The sequence below is a fragment of the Peromyscus eremicus genome, chromosome 8a (genome assembly GCF_949786415.1).
Source record: "Peromyscus eremicus chromosome 8a, PerEre_H2_v1, whole genome shotgun sequence".
Taxonomy (NCBI): Eukaryota; Metazoa; Chordata; class Mammalia; order Rodentia; family Cricetidae; genus Peromyscus; species Peromyscus eremicus.
Window position 1 is genome coordinate 58,359,540 of NC_081423.1, and position 25,004 is coordinate 58,384,543.

The 25,004-nt window shown below is 44.8% G+C and overlaps 1 protein-coding gene across 1 annotated transcript in view; it reads right to left on the bottom strand.

Moving 5' to 3' along the window:
* Positions 1 to 411: 411 nt before the first annotated feature.
* The window catches only part of Rpa1 (replication protein A1), a 54,417-nt gene continuing 29,824 nt past the window's right edge, over positions 412 to 25,004 (bottom strand). Inside the window, exons 6-17 of the mRNA XM_059271201.1 lie at positions 21,928 to 22,020; positions 18,217 to 18,349; positions 16,964 to 17,066; positions 14,922 to 14,990; positions 14,603 to 14,795; positions 14,333 to 14,472; positions 13,839 to 13,987; positions 11,430 to 11,562; positions 8,201 to 8,377; positions 6,206 to 6,313; positions 2,647 to 2,733; positions 412 to 1,392 (exon numbers count right to left, since the gene is read on the bottom strand). Coding sequence (XP_059127184.1) covers positions 1,294 to 1,392; positions 2,647 to 2,733; positions 6,206 to 6,313; positions 8,201 to 8,377; positions 11,430 to 11,562; positions 13,839 to 13,987; positions 14,333 to 14,472; positions 14,603 to 14,795; positions 14,922 to 14,990; positions 16,964 to 17,066; positions 18,217 to 18,349; positions 21,928 to 22,020 — 1,484 coding nt within the window. The 3' untranslated portion in view covers positions 412 to 1,293. The remainder of the gene's footprint in view (positions 1,393 to 2,646; positions 2,734 to 6,205; positions 6,314 to 8,200; positions 8,378 to 11,429; positions 11,563 to 13,838; positions 13,988 to 14,332; positions 14,473 to 14,602; positions 14,796 to 14,921; positions 14,991 to 16,963; positions 17,067 to 18,216; positions 18,350 to 21,927; positions 22,021 to 25,004) is intronic.

Genomic DNA, 25,004 nt, shown 5'->3' on the forward strand with positions numbered 1-25,004 from the left:
CAAGAGGTGGGCTGCAGCAACCAGATAGATAATTAATATGATTAGGAACACACAGAGCAAGCATGCTCTTGCCGAATGAAAAGCCTCGTAGCATAATTACTGTTTTCTTCCTCGTTCACTGTCTACACATTTCAAAGCCCGCTTGGTGTTAGGCTGCTGTGTAAACATCAATAAAACCCCAAAGTGCCAGATCATCAGCATTCTTGGGCACAATGGCTTTTCCTTTTTTGTGTTTTCATTCCTTTAAAGATGCATTTCAGGGTTGCTAACATTAGTAAGAATGATCTCCAGGCCTCAGCCTAATCTCCGAGTTTGTGATGAGTTAACATCTCTCCCTAGTGATTATTTATTACGAAGGCTAATTAATTGCTTTCCAGTTACAAGAACCCTTTACAGTCAAAGAAAGTCGGATTCACAAACAAAGATATACCGTTTATTCAAACAAAGCAAGGGAAACAAAGGACTTCTCTCTAAAATTTTCCCTATTTGCCACAGCTTTAATCAAAAATGAAATATACGAATGCAAGAAAAAAATGTACAGGTAAAGATGGCGCATCCAGCCACCAAATGCAACATTAATTGAAGTGAAAACTCAAGCAATGCTTTGTAGTTGCCTGGATGTCCCTAGGGGACAGCAAGTCAATGCTTATCAGCCGTCCTCAGAAGAGACAATTTTGATTAATATCAGACCCATCTGACTCAGTCTATTAAATCTATTAAACCCCGAAGGAAGGACGGTCTTCAGATATTAACGATAGGCTTTTTATTAATAATTCTACCCTTTTGCTATTCCAAGCATTAATGACCATGTGGCACCTCTGCAAAGAGTAATAAGCCTTTGATTCCAGGGAGACACGCCCCCTAAACACCTGGATTCTCCCCCATTCTCACCCCCCCAGGAGGAACCTAAGACGCAAAGGAGCCACCACTGGGAAAGCAAACCCCAAGTTACATAATTCATCTCATTATCCAAGGTAGGGTCAATTACTTGTGACATAATTCCTGTTTGAAGATAACAAAATCTTAGTAAATCCGACAAAAGCCTGAAGACAGGGGAGGGGCTGGTGCTATGCTACCTGCCCGCTGAGTGTCGGCTGATGGTTTATACACAGCAATCTGAGCACATTGTCTTTTGGCAACCAATGAGTCCCAAGAGGGGCCTGGACAGGCTGCCAGTGTCCCCTCGGGGCTCTGCACTGTGAGGCTGTCACAGGGTCGTCACACCGGGTGGGAAGAAAGTCATTCTACTTCAGTTCTTTACTTTCCAGCTCTGGCCATCGGCACGTGCTCACATCATATGTTCCTCTTGATGTTCATGATCAGCCTTTTGGCGTAATCTCTGTAGTCGATGGGCTTCACGTCCATCACAGTGGCCTTAATTCGGGATTCATCCTTTGAAAAGAAGAGCCTCTTGTGAGTGGTACAGCCTGGCATGGAGCAGTGGAGATAACCTCCTTTGCTTCAGTGGCTTCAATGAGTCCAGCAGGAAGAAGGGGAATTTAGAAATTCCCAGAGAAAGTGCTATGAAATTCTGGAGATGGTGGGTCAGTGGGCAGGTCTCCTTCTAAGAACCTCTGCCCATCCTCGGCACCATGTGCTCAGACCCAGCATTCCACTGAAGTAGACTCTAGGCTCTATTGTCTTTATATGGGTGCAGTGGGGGCCCAGGGCAGTTAGCTAGCTCACCCTAAAAGCTCACTTTCATCCAAAAAAAGCACCGGCAGGAAATCTGGCTTCTGTTCCAGCTCTGGGCAAGGTTACCTATGAAGGTCTGCCCTTCGCCATCCCTGTCCATACCATGAGGAGAGAGAATAACCCCACAGTCTCCTTACACAACACACCCAACTTCTGTATCCCACCAACGTTCAGTTAGCACAACCACCCAATAGCTAAGTTGATGGTAATTTAGAATGTGTGAACTTGGTGGCTGCAGGGGAGTTGGCAGGATTCTCATTCAGCTTGTCTCCAGGAACTAAACAGCATCTCTGAGGCAGATCAGGGTGACACCCAGCAGCACACAAGTCTAGCTGGGGGTGGGGAGGTGTGGGGGGCTTCATGTGTCTACATGCTGAGTAATTACTAAACAAACTGACATTTCTAAGGATGGAGTCAGACCGCCTGGGTTAGAATCTTGGTTCTGCTCCATGACAGTAGATTCAGAGACTCCTTTCTCTATATGCCTACATCTGGGTGCTATAAGGATCAAGCGATAATAGATGGACAGGGGCCAGGACAGTGACTGTCCAGTAAATGATCTTTATTACACAACTATGCAACTCTATGACATTAGGTTAATTTAAAGACTCATCGAAGTACTTTTACCTGCATATGGTATCTGTTTAATATACTGATTTTTAGAACCTAAATTGTAGGAAACAAGAGTCCACACACATCATTTTCTTAAGGCTGTAATAGAAAAGGCCATACTATCGTCTCCTCAGTGTTTAGACAAGACAGCAAGCCTGAGGCGGCTCCCAAACCTGCACACAAGTTGGTAACAGCACCCAAGTGCAGGCAGATTCCATGAGTGTGCAGGCCACAGGTGTCGCACCTGTGGGTAATTCCCTGCCACTAACACTGAAGTGCTGCTGTGGTCAGCGAACAGCGATTTCTACCACAGCCTTCTGCCCCAGTAACCTTACTTACATTGTAGGTCTCCAGCTTGACCCTGATTCTGAATGTAAATGATCGGAAGTTGGCATTCTGGAAAACCTCTTCAAACGCCTGCTCGTTCTGTAAAAGAATACATGGCAACTGCTGAAGAATACCTATTAGACTGCTGAAAATACTGAGAATTATCACCCTGGAGGGTTGCAATTTCCTAGGAATGACTAATTTGTAGGTGTTTCATTACATAAAACTGTTTAAGTAGACTTTTATTAAAAACACTTTACTTAGGAGTCCTGTTTTCCCTTCAGTATTTACAGAGGACTGGACCTGGGAACCCTACCTCTATCGGACACTGAATTCCAGTGAAATTCAAGTTCCTTATGTAAAAAGGTTGTTTACACAGAACCCATGCACACCCTCCTGTATGCTGTGAATCTTCTGTAGATTACTCCTAATACCAAATGTAAATATCATGTGAGCATTACATGGCTTGGTTGGTGGACAATGATAAGGAAACGTAATCTGCACATGGTCAATAAATGTGCAATTTATCCCCAAATATTTCTGATCTCTAGCTGGCTGACTGTGTGGAACTGAGAACAGACTTTATTAAATCCACAGAAGCAGAACCCTGGCCGCTGGTGCCAGGGAAGGGAGGGGTGGAGAACCGCTGCTTAGAGGGACAGGGCTTCAAGGGAAAGATGGAAAGATGTGGAAGACGGGGCCTGAGAACGTGAATGTGGTAATGCCACCATGTATTTCAAGATGGTTCCAACAGAAAAAAAAAAAAAAAACAAAAAACAAAAACAAAAAAAAAAAACAAACCACATAATGGTATTTTTATGTTCATTTTGCGCAATTAAGAATTTTTAAATACTCTTAGGAAACACAATTAAGATCTGGAATACTTGTGGGGGAAGAAACCTGAGACCCAGCAGCTGCTCATTGTGCACTAAGAAGTGGGCAGGGGAGGCTGGAGAGATATCCTAGTGGCTAGAGTACATATTGCTCTTGAGAAGTCAAGAGTCCCCTTCCTGGAACCCTCATGGTAGCTCACAGCCACCTGTAACTCCAGTCCAGGGGATCTGATGCCCTTCCTGGCCTCCTCACATACCAGGCAGGAAAGTGGTGCACATATATACATGTAGGTAAAACACTCACACACAAATATAATAAAAATAGTGAGTGGGTAGTGGTGGCGCACGCCTTTAATTCCAGCACTTGGGAGGCAGATGCAGGCAGATCTCTGAGTTCAAGGCCAGCCTGGTCTACAAAGAGAGTTCCATGACAGCCAGGGCCATTACAGAGGAACCCTGTCTCAAAAACCATAATGAACAAACAAACAAACAAACAAATAATTAAAATAAAATAAAATTGAGTAGGAGCTGGGCCTGGGAGCACAAGTCCTTAACTCCAGCACTGGAGAGGCAGGTGGATATTTGTGAGTTTCAGGACTATATTAAGAACTCAGTCTCAAATTTAAAAAAATAACAATTAACATTAATAATAATAATAAAAACACTAAAATAATTAGAAAAGGCTGGGAAAGCTAGGCATGGTGCCCCATGCCTGTAAGCACAGTATTCTGGAGGCGAAGAGGATTATAATGAGCATGAAGCCAGCAGCAGCTACATAGGCTGGCGTGGACTACAGAGTGACACTCTATCTCAAAATAAAACAAGAGAACTGGACGGGAAAAGCATTACGAAGAAACACGTTCATTTCAGCCTTTGTATTTGCAGCTACTGCCATGTGGAGCAGGTGGAGGAGATGGGTGGAGTGGGCGATGCCGGGAGGCGGCTGGGGGACGCCTTCCTCTTCTCATACTCCTTGAACGCTATCCGATTTGGTTACTTTATTGTAATCTTTTTAAAGTCTGTTTTTTTAGTTTGGGGGTGTGGTGGGGTGATATAACTGGGATGCTCAGCCCTCCTCTGTTTTTAACTAAGTTGTCCAGTTGGTCTTTGGCATTCTCCTGCCTCAGACTGCTGAGGCATAAAACACATGAACTTAAAACTTTACATAAAACTAACAGTTCATATAAGCTAAGTACCCTTGTAGGTCACATGGGTATGAAAATAGCTTTATCACACAGACTTCTTCTTGAAGATGTTATTTGAGAAAAAAAGTATTCCTTGGACTTTCAACACATAAACAAAATAATGTGTTAAATCTTCAAAAACTTGAGCTGAATGCCATTAGTCTTTAGGGCTAAGGGAAGCATGGATGCACACTCCCAGAGCACCATGGTTCCTGAGGGAAGTCCTGTATGTCCTCATTCACCAGCTAAGAACAGTCAACTATAATAAGCTCATAAAAATCCTGAAAGGCTGCCCGGAGCCTGAAAATCTGATATGAAAATAGAGGACCAGGCAAAACAGATAAAAGACTATTGCACTTTAAAAGTCAATTCCACTTATTTCTGTAAAAAGACTTCGTGGGCCTATTTTCAGAGACCTCATGGATAATTTAAAAAGGAGGCAAGGGCAGAACTCAACAGAACCGAGGACAGAAAGAGGAAGAAAAGCACATCAAAACAAATGGCAATTCTTTTTCTTTGTGGCCTTTACAACTGTCCAACCAACATGGAGGAAATGGAGGGGAAAAGGACACTGTGTAAACAGATGCCAGTTTCCACGGCCTCGAAGGTACGGCTCTTACTAGTCTTTAACTCAGCAAGTATCTTTATGTTTGGCATAATCAGTAACCCATTCTCTGCATTAAAGAAATCGAATGCATAAAAAGGCAAACTAGTAAAGGTGAAATAAGATATATTTTTTAAATGTTTGTTTCTACTGTGTGGGCGTGCATGCCGCAGGTGCACACAGAGGTCGGAGGCCGACTTTATGGAGCTGGTTCTCCCTCCAGCTTCCTTCACAGGGGTCCTCAGGCTTGCATGGCAAGGGCTTTGCTCACTGAGCCATCTCAAGGGTCCCAACTCATTCACATATACATACACACACATACACACACACACACATATATACACACATATACATACATACACATACACATATATACACACATATACATACATACACATACACACACACACAATTTTTTTTTTTGGAGACAGGGTCTTGCTATGCAGTCCAGGCTAGCCTTGTACTCACTATGTAAACTAGTTAGGCCTGGAACTCTGGGTGATCCTCCTGCCTCAGCCCAAGTGCTGAGATAACAGGCAGGAATCATCACCATGGCATGTAAAGTGACCTTTAAAACAAAGTCACTTTGTAAGAACCCCATCTGACAACCTGAAATACAAGTACCCTGGATGTGCACTTACTCCAAGATCTGACTCAACTTTCCTGAAAGGTGTTTATTAGGTTAAAAAGCACAGCCGAACTTTGAGTTATTCCAGAAGACACCCGGTAGCTCTAGACTGCAGCACCCCAGCTCTGATGTGCAGAGACAGTGATGGGGACACACGTGGTTTGTGCTTCTGTGGAAAGCTGCTTCATGTTCCCCGATTCGTTACCCCTTGTGAGACGCCCAGTACCATGAGAACTCATACACAACACCCGAACAAGCAAGCAGTAAACAGCTCAGCGTGTACCACGTGTACTATCACAGCACTGATAAACCCAATGCCAACCTTCTCTTTCAGCTCCCCCAGGTAGGCAGTGTTCTGTCCAAGGATGGCCTCCGCAGACTCCTGGAAACACGTCACCCACTGATTCTCTTGAAAATCTGCAATGTTCACCTAAAAAACACAACTTTCTATTATTTCAGCCAATAAGTAACAAAAGGAAGATACACCAAGGAGATGACCTTTTCCTGTTTCCAAGGGAAAACAACACTGCCTTCACACACACACAGCCCCTAATTTTCAATGCTTCAAATGGACGGTGCCCCCTTATAAGAAGAAGCATCCTGTTTCGGCCAGCCCGTTGTTCACTGTTAGTACAATATCCAACAAATCACACAAGACCGTGTTCTCCCTCTAAATGCAAGCAGCTCTCTTTGCATTCGAATGGGCTCCCAACAGTGAGAGTGGGCTCTTCTCATTCTATTTTACTTACTTATTCTCTCTCTCTCTCCACACCTGGCATCTTCTGGTTTTCTGAGACGTATATAATGTAACCCAATCTGACCTCAAACTTGCTATGTAGTCAAAGCTGGCCTTGAACTCCCCCCCCCCCACAAGTGCTGAGTACAGACATATGCCAGCCACCATGCTCAGCTATTTTGTTTTTTTTTTAAAAACAAAGCCTTATTGTGCAGTCTAAGAAGACCCAACTTACAATCTTCCTGCCTCAGCCTCCCGAGGGCTGAGTTCACATTTACATGTTTTTTAAATTTATGGGTGTGCGTTGCATTATGTGCACGCAGGTGGAGGCCAGAGACTGACACCGAGAGTCTTCTACTGTGGCTGTCCACATCATCTTTTGAGTCAGGAGTCAGGGTCTCTCACTGAACAGAGCTCAGGAACTGGCTAGGCTGATACCCAGTGAGCTCCAGGACGGAACTAACCCTGAACCCAGTCCTGACCCCGACAGTGTTCTTTTTGTTTTTGGTTTACTTTTCCCACCCTACTACTGTACCCACTTCACTGACAGCCATGTCCCCAACCCCAAATTCTTTTTGCTTTGTTTGTTCATTCGTTCGTTCGTTCATTCATTCATTTTGGGGCACGGCTTCTATGTGTAGCCCTGGTAGTCCTGAACTCAGAGATCCGCCTGCCTCTGCCTCCGAGTGATGGGATTAAAGGCGTGTGTCATCACTGCCTGGCTGTTTTGTTTTGTTTTATTTTTTTGAGACCTGATCTTCTGTAGCCCAAGCTAGCCAGTTGGCCTTGAACTTGCTGAATGTCTAATCCTCCTGTCTCCACCTACAAGTACTAGGATTACAGACACGTGTCATCCATTGAGTTACAAACCCAGCCTAAAAGCTGTAAATTCTAAGGTCTTTATAGTCTTCTACTCACTATAGTGGCTCTTCACTAAAGGAAGTAACACAGAACAGAAGGGCATTTAAGCTGACTCCAACTTTACAAAGTAAACACCTTCACACAGCTGTAATACTGCTGATTATTGCTTCAGAATAAATTCCCTGTAGGTGGCTTCTGTATCAGGAAATAGGAACATTTTTAAGGCTGTGGCACATTACTGTCAAATCAAACCAAACCAGAGTAAAGAGCAACAATCGTATCTGGGCACACTCCTCTAAAAAAACCAGAGTATCCGTAAGAAAAATACCATAGGCACTGGCTGTATAGATACAATTATTGCTCTCCAGAAATGCAATTTCAAATTCATTTATCTTCACAAAAGTGAAGAGGCAAGTAGTGCCAGGAACACTGTGACCACACAGCATCACAGAGGGCTGCTATTCGTCAGGGCAGCTCAATGCAACTTTTGGGCATAAGAAGCTTCAGGAGTATGAATACTGCTGCTCAGTCGGGGCAAAGGCCCTACTTCCTTATTTACAGGGCAGCAGTACGCTCCCTCACATGAACTCATCTGTGAGTTCCTTATCACGAACCACCTGGGTTCTATTGTAACCCCTCACCCCACCCCCACCCCTGGGTCTTGCCCATGACAGCCAATCAATGAACACCATAAGGCTTCTCACTAACCATTCTACTCACCGACAAGATCATGCGGTATTTGAAGTTGGGGAACTCCCGGTCACACTTCTCACAGCGGTACAACCCATTCTGCTGGTCAATCACCTTCTTATTGCAGTCCTGGGTTGGGCAGGCCTGGTACATACAGTTCTCTTTTCGAAGAAACACCACCGTTGCCACGGTGCTGAAGTAGTCGGCCTACGGGAGAAAAGGATCACAGAGACCCGAATCGGCAAGGCACACTGGGGCCTGGAAGAGGCCCCTCGAGGCTGCCCTTACCTGCAAGTGGCAAGTGCACGTGTACTCTAGTTCCCATGCTCACAGACCGTCATGGAGAACTGTTCACTCCTGGTGTTTGCTACATGCAAACCCACAGAGGCCTCAATAAGCCAGCACTCGGGCACTTTTTTTTTTTTTTTTAAAGATTTATTTATTATGTATAGTGTTCTGCCTGCAGGCTAGAAGAGGGCATCAGATTTTTTTACAGATGGCTGTGAGCCACCATGTGGTTGTTGGGAACTGAACTCAGTACCTCTAGAAGAGCAGCCAGTGCTCTTAACCTCTGAGCCATCTCTCCAGGCCCCCATTTTTTGTTTTTTTAAGGCAGCATCTCACTAGCTAGCCTTGAACTCAAGAAATCTTCCTGCCTCTGTCTCCAGAGTGTTTAGCCACCACACCTGGCCACATAATTCTTTTTTATTTACGATTATTATTTGTTATATATGTGTATCTCCATGTGTATGATGATCACATGTATATTAATGCAGGTGAACACGTGCCACGGTGTGTTTGTGGAGACCAGAGGACAACTTTCAGGAGTCAGTTCTCTCCTTCCACTGTGGTTCTAGGGAACTCAAGTTTCCAAGATGGCAAGACAAGTGCCTTTAAACCTTTGACAGCCAAGTCATCTTGCCAGCACATAGTATTTTGAAAATACATGGATTTCTTTTGCGTGTCTATGTGTGTATGTTTTTGTATGATGTGCGTGCAGGTCAGAGGACAACTCGTGGGAGCTGGTGTTCCTCCTTCACCATGTGTCCTGCCAGGCTGGGGTCACTGAGTCACCTTGCTGGCCAAGCACACAGTTCTATACAATGACAGTGGTTTCTGCCCTTATTTGTAGGATCAGTGAGCTTTTCCTGTAACAAGCCAGAAAAAAACCTCAGGCCCAACAGGCCATTTAGTGGGTCTCTCCTGGCACTCCTCGACCTGCTGCTGTGAGGAAGACAACAGACAGTAACATGAAATGGAGGATGATCCAATAAAAAAAAGTTGTTTTTTTTTTTTGGAGACAGGGTTTCTCTGTGTAGGCCTGGCTGTCACTGTGTAGACCTAGAACTTACTCTGTAGATCAGGCTGGCCTCAAACTCAGAGATCCACCTGCTTCTGCCTCCAATATTAAAGTCATGCACCATCACCACCCAGCACAATAAAATTTTATTGACAATGACAGACATTGAGGAGTTCACAGCCTTGACCAGCAACTCCTGGACTGAATAAAGTTCAAAAGAATGCCAAAGAACCCACGACTAAGACCTTGTAAACAGAAGTGTCCCTGGTAAGTAACCCAGAAGGACTAAGTCAGGTTAAGGGCTCTGGATGCCTGCTTTCCTCTGGACCCCACACAGACGCTCTCACATGGTCTACATTTTTTGTTTAGGTTCAATGTCAAATAACTGCAGAATCCAGGTATACCCTGAATTCAGAGCTAGGCTTCCAACCACTGGGCCTTTTTTTAAAATTAGCCCTAGCTATCCTGGAACTCTCTCTACAGGCCAGGCTGGGCTCGAACTCAGAGATCCACTTGCCTCTGCCGCCCAAGTGCTGAGATTAAAGGCATTTGCCATCATACCTGGCTCACACTGGGTCTACTTGATGTCTCAGACCAGAGGGACAAAACAATGTGGCCATTTAAAAAGACTGTGCTAGTACCTAGTTCAGAGAGCTTTAGGGCTGGGGGTGAAGCTCAGTGGAAGAGCTGGCCTACCATGCATGAGGTGCGGGGTTAACCCTCAGCTCCATAGAACTGAATACATAAGAAGGCTTGAGGGGTGGGGGATGGAGAGATGGATCAGCCGTTTAGAGCACTCGTCGCTTTTGCAGAGGACCCAAGTTCAGTTCCCCAGCACCCACACGGTGGCTCTCCACCATCTATAACTCCAGTCCAGGGCATCTGATGCCCTCTTCTGATCTCCTCGGGCACCAGCCACTCATCTGGTTCACATTCAGGGAGAACATATATACACATAAAGTAAAAACATTGAGGAGAAAGAAAGCTTAGGCCTATATGCCGGGGTAAAGGCACCTGCTGCTGTCAAGCCGGATGACTTTAGTCTGGTCCCTGGGATCTACAGGGAGAGCTGAGTTTGAATTCTATATATTGCAATGGAAAATGCACACCCTACTCCCAAACAAAAAATAACGTAAAAAAAATTGTAAAGAGAAGCTGTAGAGAAACAAATCCTAGGAGAATGCCTAACGAGTTTCTCTGTATTTCCAGGTCAGAGTCAGACTCAGCCTGAGCCGCAGACAGGACACCTGTCTGTCTTTAGTTTCAGAGAGCCACTGGGTGACAAGGGAGACAGAAGCCAGCCGGTGTTTAATTCTCAAGCTGCTCTGTAATAGTATTATAAGTTGCTGTGGATGACAATGACGGATGGCGTGCACAGGGAGACGCGACAGTGAGGAAGAAAACCCACACTGTATATGACGACAAGAAAGCACAGCGGCGAGTGATATTTAGGGACACAATAGAAATAAATGATTCAAAAATCCAACAGAACGCAGGTTAGGCCAAGGGAGGAAGATGATCATAAAGTAAACATTGAACTAGAAGCTACAACTAAAGGCAAACGCCTGAGCCCGTCCTTGGCAGGGGAGCAGCGGCTCTCCGCCTATGACTCAGGCTGAAACACAGAGGAGCTGCCTGATGCCGGACAGCCTGAATCACACTCTGCTCGAAAACCAACACGAGGTCAGTCCACACTACACTGCGAAGTCTGGTCATCACCATCTCCTCAGGGTCCAGGGACTCTTCACACTTTTCTGCCTCACACCAGAGGCTACAATACACCCCTGAGCACACACAGCCTCTACACCGGCGGTGACTGAGAGACACAGACGACGAGGAGCAGTTAACTGGCGCTCTGGAGCAGGGCTCTGGGGCTACCAAGGCTCTGGGGTCCCAGATGAGAACACAGCCCTCTGTCGCTCGCTCTCCGGGCGTTCTGTGAAGTGAGATGTGAGGTACCTTATCACCCTGGCCCAGGTTCTCCGATTTGGCCTCATACAAGGTCTTCCAGTTGGTGTTGCTCCCCCCGGTGCCTCCACTCTTGAGGTCAGAGATGGAAACACCGTCTAAGGCTTGTCCTTCTGAGTCAAACCTTAAAAAAAAAAAAAAAAAAAAAAAGCACTGGTGACAGGAACTTTGCAACCTTCTCAAATGTGCTGTGTGGATACACCAGCCAGGAGCGCTCTATCCTCACCTGGGGCCCAGCACACCTTAGTCCACTGAAGAAATGCAATGGTCTTTCTTTTGATCTCACTGGCTTTGATGGACACCCCCCACCCCCCCACCCCCACTTCAGTACAAACAATGCCAAAGTGCCACAGACCCCTTCCCCAAACTGGGCTGCATATCAAACACTGTGACCAAAGTCAGCAACAGAAGAAATACTGGCAGTCCCTGGGCTTCGAGCCTTCACCTCAATCACTGAAATGTATCAGATGAAAAGGGACATTTCTGTTTCATGAGTCAGCCAAAACTGTTTTCATGGCAGAAAATCTTTTAAGCCTAATCAGTCATAGAACTCAACGTACTTCATCAGAAGGCATTATCTGCCTTGTTAGAGATTTGTTTTCTCAGTGAGAATTTGTTTATGCAAATACCAAGGTTAAATTCATTTATATAACATTATTATTAAAACGGACTGCACTCTGCTCAAAGACCAACATGGACCCGAGGTCAATTCACTACACTGGCAAGCCTCTTGACCATCCACTGGCTAGCGTGAAGGAAGAGAGGACAGGCAGAAGGCAGCAAGAACATGCAAGGGCAGAGCAGTGAGGCTGAGGTTAAAAACATACGAGCGGGGTGCAATGGCGCACGCCTTTAACCCCAGCCGCCTTTGGGAGGCAGAGGCAGGGGATCTCTGAGTTCCAGGCCAGCCAGGACTACACAGAGAAACCCTGTCTCAAAAAACACAAATATATCAAACACCCAAGTGGTAGGTAACTGTATGCTAGTCACATACAGAACTGACTCCCTAAAAAGAGACCACCCAGAGTGGCTGCTGCCCTAGGCCACAGGTTGTCACCATCTCACTGTCAGGCAAGCAGCCACATCTGTTAGAGGACAGAGTCCATAATCTGCTTCACTACTAGCTGCACAAGTTTACAGTTTCCAAAACTTTACGTAGACATTTGCCACCAAAGACAGCTCCTCAGGAGTAACCAGAGCAGGGAGATGGGAAGTCCTTCTTCTAATAAAATTCCACTCCATCAGTGCCAAGATCTAAACGTCGCTAATCTGCCTGGGTGGAGTGTGTGCACTGGATTTCTCACAGATCAATGACAGGATATTCTGTTCAGGGGACAGACATGCCTTTCTGTGTTTTCTGTGATCAGTTACTGACAGTGAAATATGAACACCTTAATGGGGGCATGCAATTAACCTGGAGTTGTGCTCAGAGCCTGGAACAAAGTCAACCAACAAAAACAAACCAACAACATGATTGTTCCTAGTTAGACTATTATGGGATTCTGTCATATAATGCAATGCTAGCTATCAGCAGTTAAATAGATGATGTAGACGAGGGTGGAGTAAGCGATACAGATACTCCAGATGTTCTATCAAATTATTTAAATATTACTGTTACTGGTGTATATCAAACTCAAAACAAAAACCAGGAGCATAAAATATAAGCTATTTCTTGAGTTCCCTAAACTCTAAGTCACAGCTTCCATGGAAACCATCCCCTACTCCTCCCCTCCCCCTTCGCAGACTACAGCTATACAAATGACTTAAGCTTGGGCTGGGTAAAGTATTCTCTTTGCCCACATCAATTCTTCACATGACATTCTCAGGATGAAGTGCTCTTCTAAGGCAGAGTTTTAATGCCTTAAAAAACTAGATACGGTGTGGGGATTTTAACAAGCTCTCCTCATCTCGAGTGCTTTGGGAATAACGATGTAAGGCCAACAAAAAGCCCATTGTTCCCATCATGCTTTGTACGAGACCAGTGAATACACATCACTGGAGATGTGACCAGCTCCAGAGACTCCACAGAGTAAAAAAGTACATTCTACCCCCACATCAGCTGCCCACAGCTCAAACCTAGGAGCAAAAGATGCTCTGGACACATTCCTCCAGCATGCAGCTGCTAAAGCCTTGCCGTACCCGGCTTTCGGGGATCAAGGTCAGCACGCAGTACTTACATTCTAATTGCTTTCTCTGACTCTCTAGGTTCATCAGGGGATTATGGGTTTGTCAGTTTAAGGGCTTTCAGGCCACCATCTCAGAAGGCATAATGCTTCCAAGAAATACAGGAACCACTCCACTCCATAGCAAAGGCTCGGCAGAAGCTCACATGCTGGTGGAAATCAGCTCTTCTCAAAGCCTGAGCCCAAGGGACCGCTTAGCGAGGTCCACGAAACCTACCATCCACGAAGCTTATAGGCCTCTGGGATGTCAGGATTCACAATGACAGTGCTGGACGACAGGACGGAGAGGCTCCGTCCACCAAAGTCAGAGACCCGGGCTCCTTTGATCGCCATCACAGGCTGCCTGGAACCGTCAAACTTGTCGGCCTGCAAAGCAAAGCACACAAGCAGCATCGCTGGTAGGAAGAAGGTACAGGGTATTTTCATGGAGAACAGTCAGCAGTAGAGTGAATCCTGTCAATCTATGTGGACTCTGTAAGACAGACCTTACGCTCAAGAAGCTGCTCAGACGTCCAGGAAACTAATCTATCTCTCCTTCCTGAGGCAGAGTAAGGGACATTCCCCTGCGGGAAGCTGAAGTAACCCATCATCTCACACAAGTAAAGGATTTCAAGTAAGTGCTGGACAGCACGACTCTTTGTCCCTCTGGAGCTAAAGCCCCACAGCCCAGAGGGACAAGCACCTCCAGACTCTGTCAACGCAAGGACTCACGTCTTCTCCCCAGAGAGTTGCAGTCACCACTTTCCCTGACATGTCCATCAGATAGATGTTTCTCTTAGCAACTTCTCTGTTGGTAGACTTCACTGTGATTTTAGTGGAATCTTCATAGCTCTTGCAGATCCCGAGTATGTCTGAAACACGAAACAGTCTGTAAGAGCACAGTTCAAGGCCCCTCTTCAAACACAACCTGGGGACGCCTGGCAAGTATGTTAGCCGTGCACCACCCCAAACACCACTCTTCGCCCTCGACCCTGGACGGACCTACGAGGGAGTCTTTAGACTTGCTCTCTAGGTCACCGATCCCTGTGAAATCAAACTGAACGGTGGGTAAGTGATGGCCATCTTCACAGGGGAGGACAGAAGTCTCGTTATTGAAGGTCATCTCATAGTCATTTTTCACAGCCGAGAACTGCTTGTTAGCGATCTTCAGAGTGCCTTTTGAGAAATAATACACCTGCAAAAGAGGCCAAGTCAGGGAATGCCAGTGACTCCCTCAAAACCCTTCCCCACAACGCAACCTGCCCACTGTGCTCACGGCCCTCAGTGGCCTGATGTCGGCCCCGACTCATCGCCGTCTTACCTTGTTCACTTCGATAAGGGGAAAGAACTTGTCCACCTGCTCATTGAAAGCAGTCGCTCTGATTTCACCCTGCACAGCAAGTGAGAACACATTAGAACCATGCTGCTCGACGCTCTGAACAGCAAGAGCCCGCCATTTTGGCATTGAGATAACATCTCTGGAGCAGCACTCAAGTGTAAAGAGACCCCAGAGGGCTGCAGACATTCCAGAAACCTACATATACAGTCACACTTTCAAGCTATCAGTTCTGATAAAACAAGAGAAGTTCAACTAGCTGAGCCCATGGATATGACTTGCTGTGGGATGGTCTGTATGGCAAATGTGTTGCTGATTGGTCAATAAATAAAACACTGATTGGCCATTGGCTAGGCAGGAAGTGTAGGCGGGACAAGGAGGAGAATAAAGCTGGGAAGTGGAAGGCTGAGTCAGAGAGACACTGCCAGCCACCACCATGACAAACAGCATGTGAAGATGCCGGTAAGCCACGAGCCACGTGGCAAGGTATAGATTTATAGAAATGGATTAATTTAAGCTGTAAGAACAGTTAGCAAGAAGCCTGCCACGGCCATACAGTTTGTAACCAATATAAGTCTCTGTGTTTACTTGGTCGGGTCTGAGCAGCTGTGGGACTGGCAGGTGAGAGAGATTTGTCCTGACTGTGGGCCAGGCAGGAAAACTCTAGCTACAATGACTGAACCATCTCAGTTAAAAATGTAAATAAGGACGCTGACAAGATGGTCCAGTAGATAAAGGGAGGCGCCTGCCGTGCAAACAAACCTGGCCACCCCAGGTCAATCCTTGGAACCTATGTAAAGGTGGAAGACCACCAAGTTGTTCTCTAGCCTTTACACATCTCTCTAAAATAATTTTTAAAATGTTATCTAAAACACTTTTAAGAGGAAGAGTTTAATATTCCAATAATGAAAACAAAAAGTTCTGGATCCTGAATGACGGGCTCAAAGCCCACGGGAAAGCGTGCTGAACCCGATGATTCAGCAGTCCGTCTTTCTCACGCCTGCAGCCTAAATGATGGGGTACTTCACAGTCAGGAGCTGCTGCCAAAAACGCTCTAACAAGTCATGCTTTCAAGTTGCCCTCGATTTGATTTCACTGTTACTTTTCTGTCAGGCAATATGTTACAGATGGGTAAGAAACTTAACGAAATGGCTGAAATCTTATCCAGACAAGCTGCAGGAAATGAGTTTCTGATACCGAATCTGCCATCACAGTTAAGATATTTGCCATGCTGCACCACAACAAGAGGAAGAGGAGGGAGAGAGCGCCCCAAGTTTCTGACCTCACAGTGCCATCCTGTTTATTTTATATGTGTGGGTGTTTTGCTGACACCCATACATACATGTGCATCACTTGCATGCTTGATGCCTGAAGGGAGGCCAAGAGAGGATGCTGCACCCTTGCAACAGGAGTCAGAGGTGGTTGTGAGCCACCATGTGGGTGCTGGGAATTGAACCCAGGTCCTCTGGAAGACCAGCTCTCCAGCCCCTGCATTTTGCTTTAAGTAAAGGATAATGAGTATGTATGGTCAGAAACCACCTCCACAAAGTAGTTAAAGCTGAGTAGCTGTTGCCTGCCTTCTGCTGGAGGCAAATGCCCTGCTCTGCAGCAGGTATCCCATCCCAGGACTTTGAGCCTCCAGCAATGTAGTGAGAGAGCTGCCTACTGACTTCTACTGTTACGAAAGCTTTCCTTTAGGAGTGCTTTCTCTGATGGTTAGCCCTATACCTGAGATAGCATCAAAAACCTACAATAGCCAGCTGGTTGTGTTGCACACCTTTAATCCTAGCAACTCAGGAGACAGAGGCAGGCGGATCTCCAAGTTTGAGGCCAGTCTGGTCTACAGAGCTAGTATCAGGACAGCCAGGGCTACACAGAGAAAACCCTGCTTCAAAAAACAAAAAACAAACAAACAAAAACCTACAATAGACGGAAAACCACAGTGAACCATATTTCTTTCTGGCGAACTGGTATTTGGCACTTCATGGTCTTAGAGGCCAACACCTTCCCATACGGCACATACTCACACTTTCATCTACGAGTTCTATAGAGAAAAGCTTCCCTTCCCCTCGGGAATTGCTCCAGGTACGGATCTGACTTTTGTTGGTGACACGGGCACAAATAGTCCACCTAAGAACCAAACAGACATCAGTGTGTGTAGTCTTTCTTACTCGGAATGAAGATAAGCAGAAATCATCTTCCTGTGGCCTTTCTTCTCTTATGCAGTTTATCTGTCAATGCTAGTTGTATTTTAATCCAGCTAATTAAAACCCCAAGACGACATACAGGTTTGACAGTTTACAGAATAAGCAAACAGTAAAATATATCAGGTAGTTTAACACTAGCTCATTCTCCTGTCACATAAGTAAATTTATAAACCCTCTCCCTTCCTCAAAAAACATCACCAAGGCAACAATATCCCTTTAATGAAGGGTTCCAAGGGAAAAAATGCAGTTATACCAGCAATTATATTTTGCCACTATTTTCAATTACAGGAACTAACACAATCCCTATCAAATGTCTGCCTCATTTCTAATGCATGCCAAATATAAATACAAGCCTACACGGCATGACATTCACAGGCCACCAAAAGAAAGCCACCAAAGTGGCATGACCCTAGAGAGAAGCCACTAAAAAAGGAGTCCCTAAACCCAAAATCTCAGCCTGGTGCCCATCTTGAAAACAGAACTTGAACACACTGATTTCCTTATTTAGAATTTTACAGGGGAAATTATCTCCCCTATTTTACTAAGTATTGCAGGATAAACAAGAGCATATCTTAAAGAATTCTGGAGGAAAAAAAAAGCCCACTAATGTTCAATGCTTTAATTAATTTTTAATGCAAAAAAAAGTATTATCAAAGAAATCCATGTTTGGGGCATATTAATGTGGTTAATACAAATAGGACAGATTACCTTAGCCAAATTAAAGTATAGTAACAAGTGTTGGACTAAAAGTCATCTATTTATACGAGATGAAATGTGAATTAACACAAATTATATATAACTTTATTCCTAAGCCTACCAAATGATTCTTTAATCTGTAAATAATTCGAACCTCAAAATTTTCAAAACTGACAGAACCTCCACAGGCTGTGGCAGAATGCTATCTTTGCCAATCTTTTTGATAAAAGTGTTAAAGGTTGTCACAATTTGTATCCTTCTTTAGCTCAGAAAAATAAGATATCCTTTGTGGTGGTGACCCAGAAGTTCACACATAAGTCACACAAGAGTGCACCATTGGGTAATAGGTCCTACCCTTGTCCCATGGGACAACTCACTTGGATTGATAAGGGGTGAGGCTGGCGATGGGCACCACTTTGGACTGTGTCCCTCCTGAAGGCTGTAGCAGGCCAGTTCCAGCAGGTTTTCCAAATGGCTTTGAGGCACCATAAGCCTTAGCCACAGTGGAACCTGTATAAACACACCGAGAAAGGGCAATCATTTTGTTTTTATTTCTTGAAGTGTAAGTTTGTGTGTGCGCGTGCGCACGCTAACAGGTGCACATGCTACAGCATGTATGTGGAAGTCAGATGATAATCTGACAGGTTCTCTTTGTTCTTTTCACTGCATAAGCCAGGTTAGCGGCCCACGAGCTTTAAGGGATTGTCCTGTCTCCACCTCTGATCTCCCAAGGGTGCTGTCATTAGAGATGTTATCACTGCTACATTTGGTTTTTATGTGGGTTCTCAGGATTTGAACTCAGATCTTTATGACTGTAAAACAAGTGCTTTTATCCAATAAGTCATCTCCCCTGTCAGACAACCATTATTTTATTTAAGTTTGAAATCAATTCTCATTATGGCCATGCCACGGGAAAGGTTAGACTCTAAGGAGCCAGTAAAGGACGCCTATCACCAATGTTGCCATCTCAACACCGCCCCAGGGCAGGAAGTCCAGTACGAAATCTACAGGGTGGTGTTCAGTTGTTTTGGTCACGATACAAATGGTAGCCCAGTCCTATGACCTCCTTGCTTCCCTTTCCCACTACACAGCTGTTCTTCATGTAGCAAGAGCACAATCGTCTATTTACAAATGAGACCCTGTCTATGCACATTATTATCTATAGAGCTTCAACTTCCAAAAAGCAAATTCTAATTTCAATAATCTCCCACCTTCTATACCAAAATGCTTTTCAGAAAGATTTACTTTACCTTTTGCTTGTGTGTGTGTGTGTGTGTGTGTGTGTGTGTGTGTGTGTGTCTGGGTGTCTGCAGAGGCATCAGATCCCCTGGAGCTGGAGTTACAGGCAGTTGTGAGCTGCCTGATACAGATGCTGGGAATCAAACTTAGGTCCTTTAGAAAAGCAATATATGCTCTTAACTGTTGAGCTATCTCATCTCTCCACGGCCCCCAAGCCCCTTGAGGCAGGGTTTCACTAGGTAGCCTTGGCTGGCCCAAGTGCTGGACTATGCCTGGCCTTTAAAAAGATTTTTTATAATTGAGTATGGTGGCAATACCTTTAGCCTCAGCACTTGGAAGGCAGAGGCAGGTGGGTATTTAAGTTCAAGGCCAGCCTGGTCTATAGAGAGTTTTCCAGGACAGCCAGGGGTACACAGAGAAACACTGTATCAAATAAATAAATAAATAAATAAAAAATAAAATAAAATAAAAATAAGGGATGAAGAGATGGCTCAGCGGTTAAGAGCACTGGCTGTTCTTCTAGAGGACCTGAGTTCAATTCAAAGCAGCCACATGGTAGCTCACATCTATAGTCCATTTTCTATTACTTCCAGTTTAGGGAACATTAATTGATCATTAAAAATAAATTAAACTATCTGTAATGAGATCTGGCGCCCTCTTTTGGCATTCAGACATACATGCAGACAGAGCACTGTACACATAATAAATACATTAAAAAATGATTTAAAAAATTTATTATTATGATGTATACATGTGTGTTTGATGGATCTATGGGGATGCGGGTATATGTGGGCAGAGGACAACTCTGTGAAGTTGGTTCTTTCCTTCCACTGTGGGCTCTAGAGGTTCAGTAAGGATGGTCAGGCACTTTTACCAGCTGAGCTATCTTGCAAGCCTCCCCCCCACCCCCCCAAAAAGTTTTGGCTAAAGAGAAGGAATCCATTTTCTGAGCTTCCACATAGTGTGGCATGGACCATACTCCTCCCAGATTCTCAAGTTTTCTGCTCTGGGGAGTCAGAAGTGACAATGTTCCTTTAAGATGATACAAGGAAACACACACACACACACACACACACACACACACACACACACACACACACTGCAGAAAGAGTATGTCCCTGTGTGTGCACATACACATAAGATAAAAATCCCACAATTTCAGGTCCGGTGATGTAGCTCAGTGGTAGAACACTTGTCTAGCACCCACAGGGGACTGGGTTCAATGGCGAGGGACCACCCCCACAATTTCATTAAAGATACAAAAGCATCCATTCATTCATTTAATATTTTTATACCAGGGAGCCACTTGCCACATACATCTAGTCCATTTTCTATTACTTCCAGTTTAGGGAACATTAATTGATCATTAAAAATAAATTTCAGCCGGGAGGTGGTAGCACACGCCTTTAATCCCAGCACTTGGGAGGCAGAGCCAGGTGAATCTTCGTGAGTTCGAGGCCAGCCTGGTCTACAAAGTGAGATCCAGGACAGGCACCAAAACTACACAGAGAAACCCTGTCTTGAAAAAACCAAAAAATAAATAAAAAAAAATTTCAATATCAGGCAAAGAACTACAAATGAATAGGACAAGTCTGTGGAGGGAGGGGGAGGAGTGATTCGCTGTTTGAATTTCAGCCAAAGAAGAGGCTTTTCAATCACTTATCATTTTAGAGAATTCATTTCACCTTCTCCTTCAGCCATTTACAGGGTCAGAGCTGAGTATAAGTGTAACTTATGGAGATGAGGAGGTGAGAGATTTACATATTACAGGGACTGAGTAAAAACAATGAGGACTGACAGGGAAACCTGTATGTCCTCGAAGTCTCATGGAAACTTGGTGACATCTTAACTCTACTTTCTAAGGAACATGCATTAATAAAAAAAGGGGGAGGGGCGGAGAGATGGCTCAGCAGATCCAGGTGCCGTCACCAACCCTGGAGACCTAGGTTCAATCCCCAGGACACACAACTGACTCCAGCAAGCTGTCTCTTGGTCTCCACTTGCACACTGGCACTCACAGGCACAATAAATAAATAAATAAATAAATAAATCTTAAGTATAATTAAAATATAAAGAGTTGAAAAGGAAGAAGGCAGCATGATATGGCAACAAAACCAGTAATAACCAAACTCTGAAAGTAAATTCAGCCATCTTTCTTCTATGGACCACTGTTTCCAAGGGTGGCAGCCCAGAGAGACAGGCCCCTAAAATGAAGGCCAGGAAGTACACCAAGTGACCCCATCAAGATCTGATACAGAGAAAGTTAAAAGAGAGAAAAAATAGAAGCTACGGTCCATAGGACCAATTCTGTCTCAAGGGAAGTGATAAAAACCCTAGGAGAGCCTCCAATAGAAACTTGGAGATAAACCAAATGAAACAAGTGGATGGTAGGCTGTAAAAAGTAAGAACTTAATTGGAATTATTCTTTGTAGTCTACCATGAATGGAAAGTTTTGGTTTTTTGTTTGTTTGTTTTGAGAGTCTCATGTAACCCAGGCTGGCCTTGAACTTGCTATGTAGTGGAGAATGACCTTGAACTCCTGATCCCCCTGCCTCTACCTCTAAGTGCTGGCCTAGGTTACTGTGCCTGAACCATGAAGAGAACTTTGAAAACTGTTCAGTCTCAGAGTAAATTTATTTTATTATTATTATTATTATTTAGTTTTTGGTGGTTCAAGACAGGGTTTCTCTGTGTAGCCTTCACTGGCCTTGAACTCACAGAGATGCCTGCCTCTGTCTCCCGAGTGCTGAGATTAAAGGCTTGCGCCACCACCACCCAGCTCAGAGTAAATTTTAAAACACTATTTTGATCTTGACCCATCACTTCAGATACCCTTGAGTAACTCTTACCCATTCCCAAGCTCCCATTCTGCGGCTGGGGCTTACTGGCTGGTGGTGTGGCTGCTGAGGCTGGCGAAGGGGCTACTTGTTGCTGCCCGTGTCCTGGAAATCCAAAGAAAGGCCTTTTCAGTGCAAACCCAGTCAAGAGATTTCAACGTGAGAGTAAATACCCTAGGAAACCCCACTCCTTCAGCTCTTAGAGGGTCAGAATACACACCCGGACGTCCAGCTGCACACCATGCATTTGCAAAGAGCTTGTTTTTTTGTCTTGTGTATAGTAAAGGTTGCTTCCATTTACCTTTCAACTGTTCAGAATTGACAGCTTTCAGTTTTAATGAGGTTTTCCCTAAAGCCTTGCCCATTTCTCCTGCAAGAACCCGCAGTAAAGTCACTGGGCTGAATTTGTGATAGCACCACTATTTCCATAGCAACAAATCGATGTCATCAACAGGACAGTGTGTTCATGGCAGGATCCATCAGAAGAGAAAGCTGGGTGGTAAGGAAACCTAAAAGCAGTTCAATTGTCCCTCAAGTGCTGTAGCTTCAAAGGAAGAGGAGAAGCTGAGAAAGGACTCCACCCTCCCCCAGACAAAGCAGCCTTATTCTGCAACTGACAGCTGGTGGAAAATACGAGTTGAAAGAGTCTCCGGTACCGTGAAGTGCTAGTGAACTGTCACAGCGGGGAGAGATGAGAATGGAGTTCAGAAGCAGCCGTGTCAAGGCAGCAGGGAGATAAAAAGGAGGGAAAAGAACATGTCTCTCAAGCAGAAAATAAGAAACGCCACACCGCGAGAGTATGTATTTGCCCTTCACCCTTTATACAAATGTTTATGAAGTTGAAGAGCATTAGAGTTGTAAACTGCATACCTCTATGTTTTAAAATAACAAATTTGTGAAGTTGGACTTCATCTCTGTGATTGGTCTGAAGGCCAAAGTCATCTTCATTTGGGCTGCTCACCCAGGGTGCCTGCAGCTTACAAGGGCAGCTAAAAAATACATCCCAGAGTGCCCTAAAATATTACAAATGGTGAGCACAGGTGGGCAATCTCCCCCGGCCACCGTGTTTATACCCCCTCTCCAACTGTCAAGTTCAAGCTCCTGGGCTTCCCAAGATCCTACTCACCAGGCGTGTTACACACCCATTTAGTTCATTTTTGCCAAAATTAGTCTTAAGTGGCACAGGGAAATGAGATGTAATTGTGCCAGTAGAGACAAATACATTTAGCATAAAGTTTAAAAGATTAAATAGAACTGATTATGTTTTAGCTCTTCCTCTGAAGATAAAAACTGAGATTCCTTATTTACATAGGAAAAGGGCACAGGCCACAGACAACAAAACCCTGCCCCTTTCCATTCCCCTTGAATTTAGTCACAGATACTAAGCCTGGGAAAACTGTGACGGTGCATCTTGTGAGAAACAGTTTAATTGTTTTGTTTTTGGAGACAGGGTTTCTCTGGATGTCCTGGAACTTGCTCTTTAGACCAGCAGGTCTGCCTCTGCCTCCCAAGTGCTAGGGTTTAGAGGTTTTCGCCACCACCAGCCCAGTTTTAAAGTCTTAAATGGAGCCTTCTAAAATCAGCAAGGAAAAGGTAAGTTGCTCAGTAAACAACACTGAAGGAAAGCGGCTAGAAGAGTGCATGTTTACCTGCATCATAAGACATATTTTTAAAAGTGACCTCCTATCCTCCAGCTAAATTCTGTCCTTCTTCAACAATATGTGTGTGTGTGTGTGTGTGTGTGTGTGCGTGCGCGCGCCTCATGGACGTGCCTCTACTTGTATGGAGGTCAGAGGACATCTTGAGAGTCAGTTCTCTCCTGCCACTGTATGAGTCCTAGGGATGGAACAAATGCCTTTACCTGCTGAGGCATTTCACAGGCCTCTCCTTTTCTCCAGTCTTTAAATCATCTAAAGTAGGAAGTCTCATTCTCAGAGCCATGCCTGCTGCTGCGCATACCTGACTGAACTGGACATGGTCACTGGACACACATTCAATTTCTATAAAAAGATAACTGAGGACCGCGGACGGAGGGGACGGCTCGGTTGGTAGAGTGAGCACAAGGCCCTAGTTTAACCCCTAGATGGGGTGTGTTGGAGAAGTGAAGCTGGACTAAGGAGGCAGAGAAAGGTAGATCCCAGAGCTCACCAGTCAGCTAGCCCAACCAACAAACCAGGTTCACTGAGAAAGCCTGTCTCAGAAATCACGATGGGGAATGACCAAGAAGACACCTGACATGGATCTTTGGCTTCCCTACACATGTATGTAACACAGACAAAGTATGTATGTATGTACATACAAAGATAATTGCCACTCAGGACTGGAGAATACTCTAAGTCAGAGACAGAAGGTAAGACAGAGTAACCAGAGAGCAGGCAGAGATGGAAATCGAGTGCTGGGTGTGTCTACTGCCTCACGTGGGGGAGATTAAGTGATGAACTGATTTAAGGCTCCTGTGCCTGTGAACGGTAAATGGTCAGCTGCAGTGGCACCCCCCTGTGGCCACAGCTACTCAGGAGGCTGAGGCAAGAGAATCATTTGAGGCCAGCACAGGTAACACAGGTTGACCCCCATCTCAAAGTTAAACAGTAAGTGTATATTTTACTACAATTAAAAAAATATTCGCCGGGCGGTGGTGGCGCACGCCTTTAATCCCAGCACTCGGGAGGCAGAGCCAGGCGGATCTCTGTGAGTTCAAGGCCAGTCTGGGCTACCAAGTGAGTTCCAGAAGAGGCACAAAGCTACACAGAGAAACCCTGTCTTGAAAAAAACAAAATGAAAAAAAACAAACAAACAAAAAAACAAAACAAAACAAAACAAAAAAAATATTCAACACATGTACCTATTCTAACATATACATTTTTCACTTTTATATGAATTAGTTATAGTTTTTAGCTGAACATAATACATCGATAGTCTTAGAGTCACTGGAGTATATTATATAACTAACAAGTCTCCAACTGCTAACTATTTGAGGTTGGGCTACTAAATTGATAAAGTACCTGCCTAGCATGCGTTAGGTACTGGTGGTGCCTCGCCTGTAATCCCAGTCCTCAGCAAGTAGAAGTAAGTAGGTGGATCAGAAATTC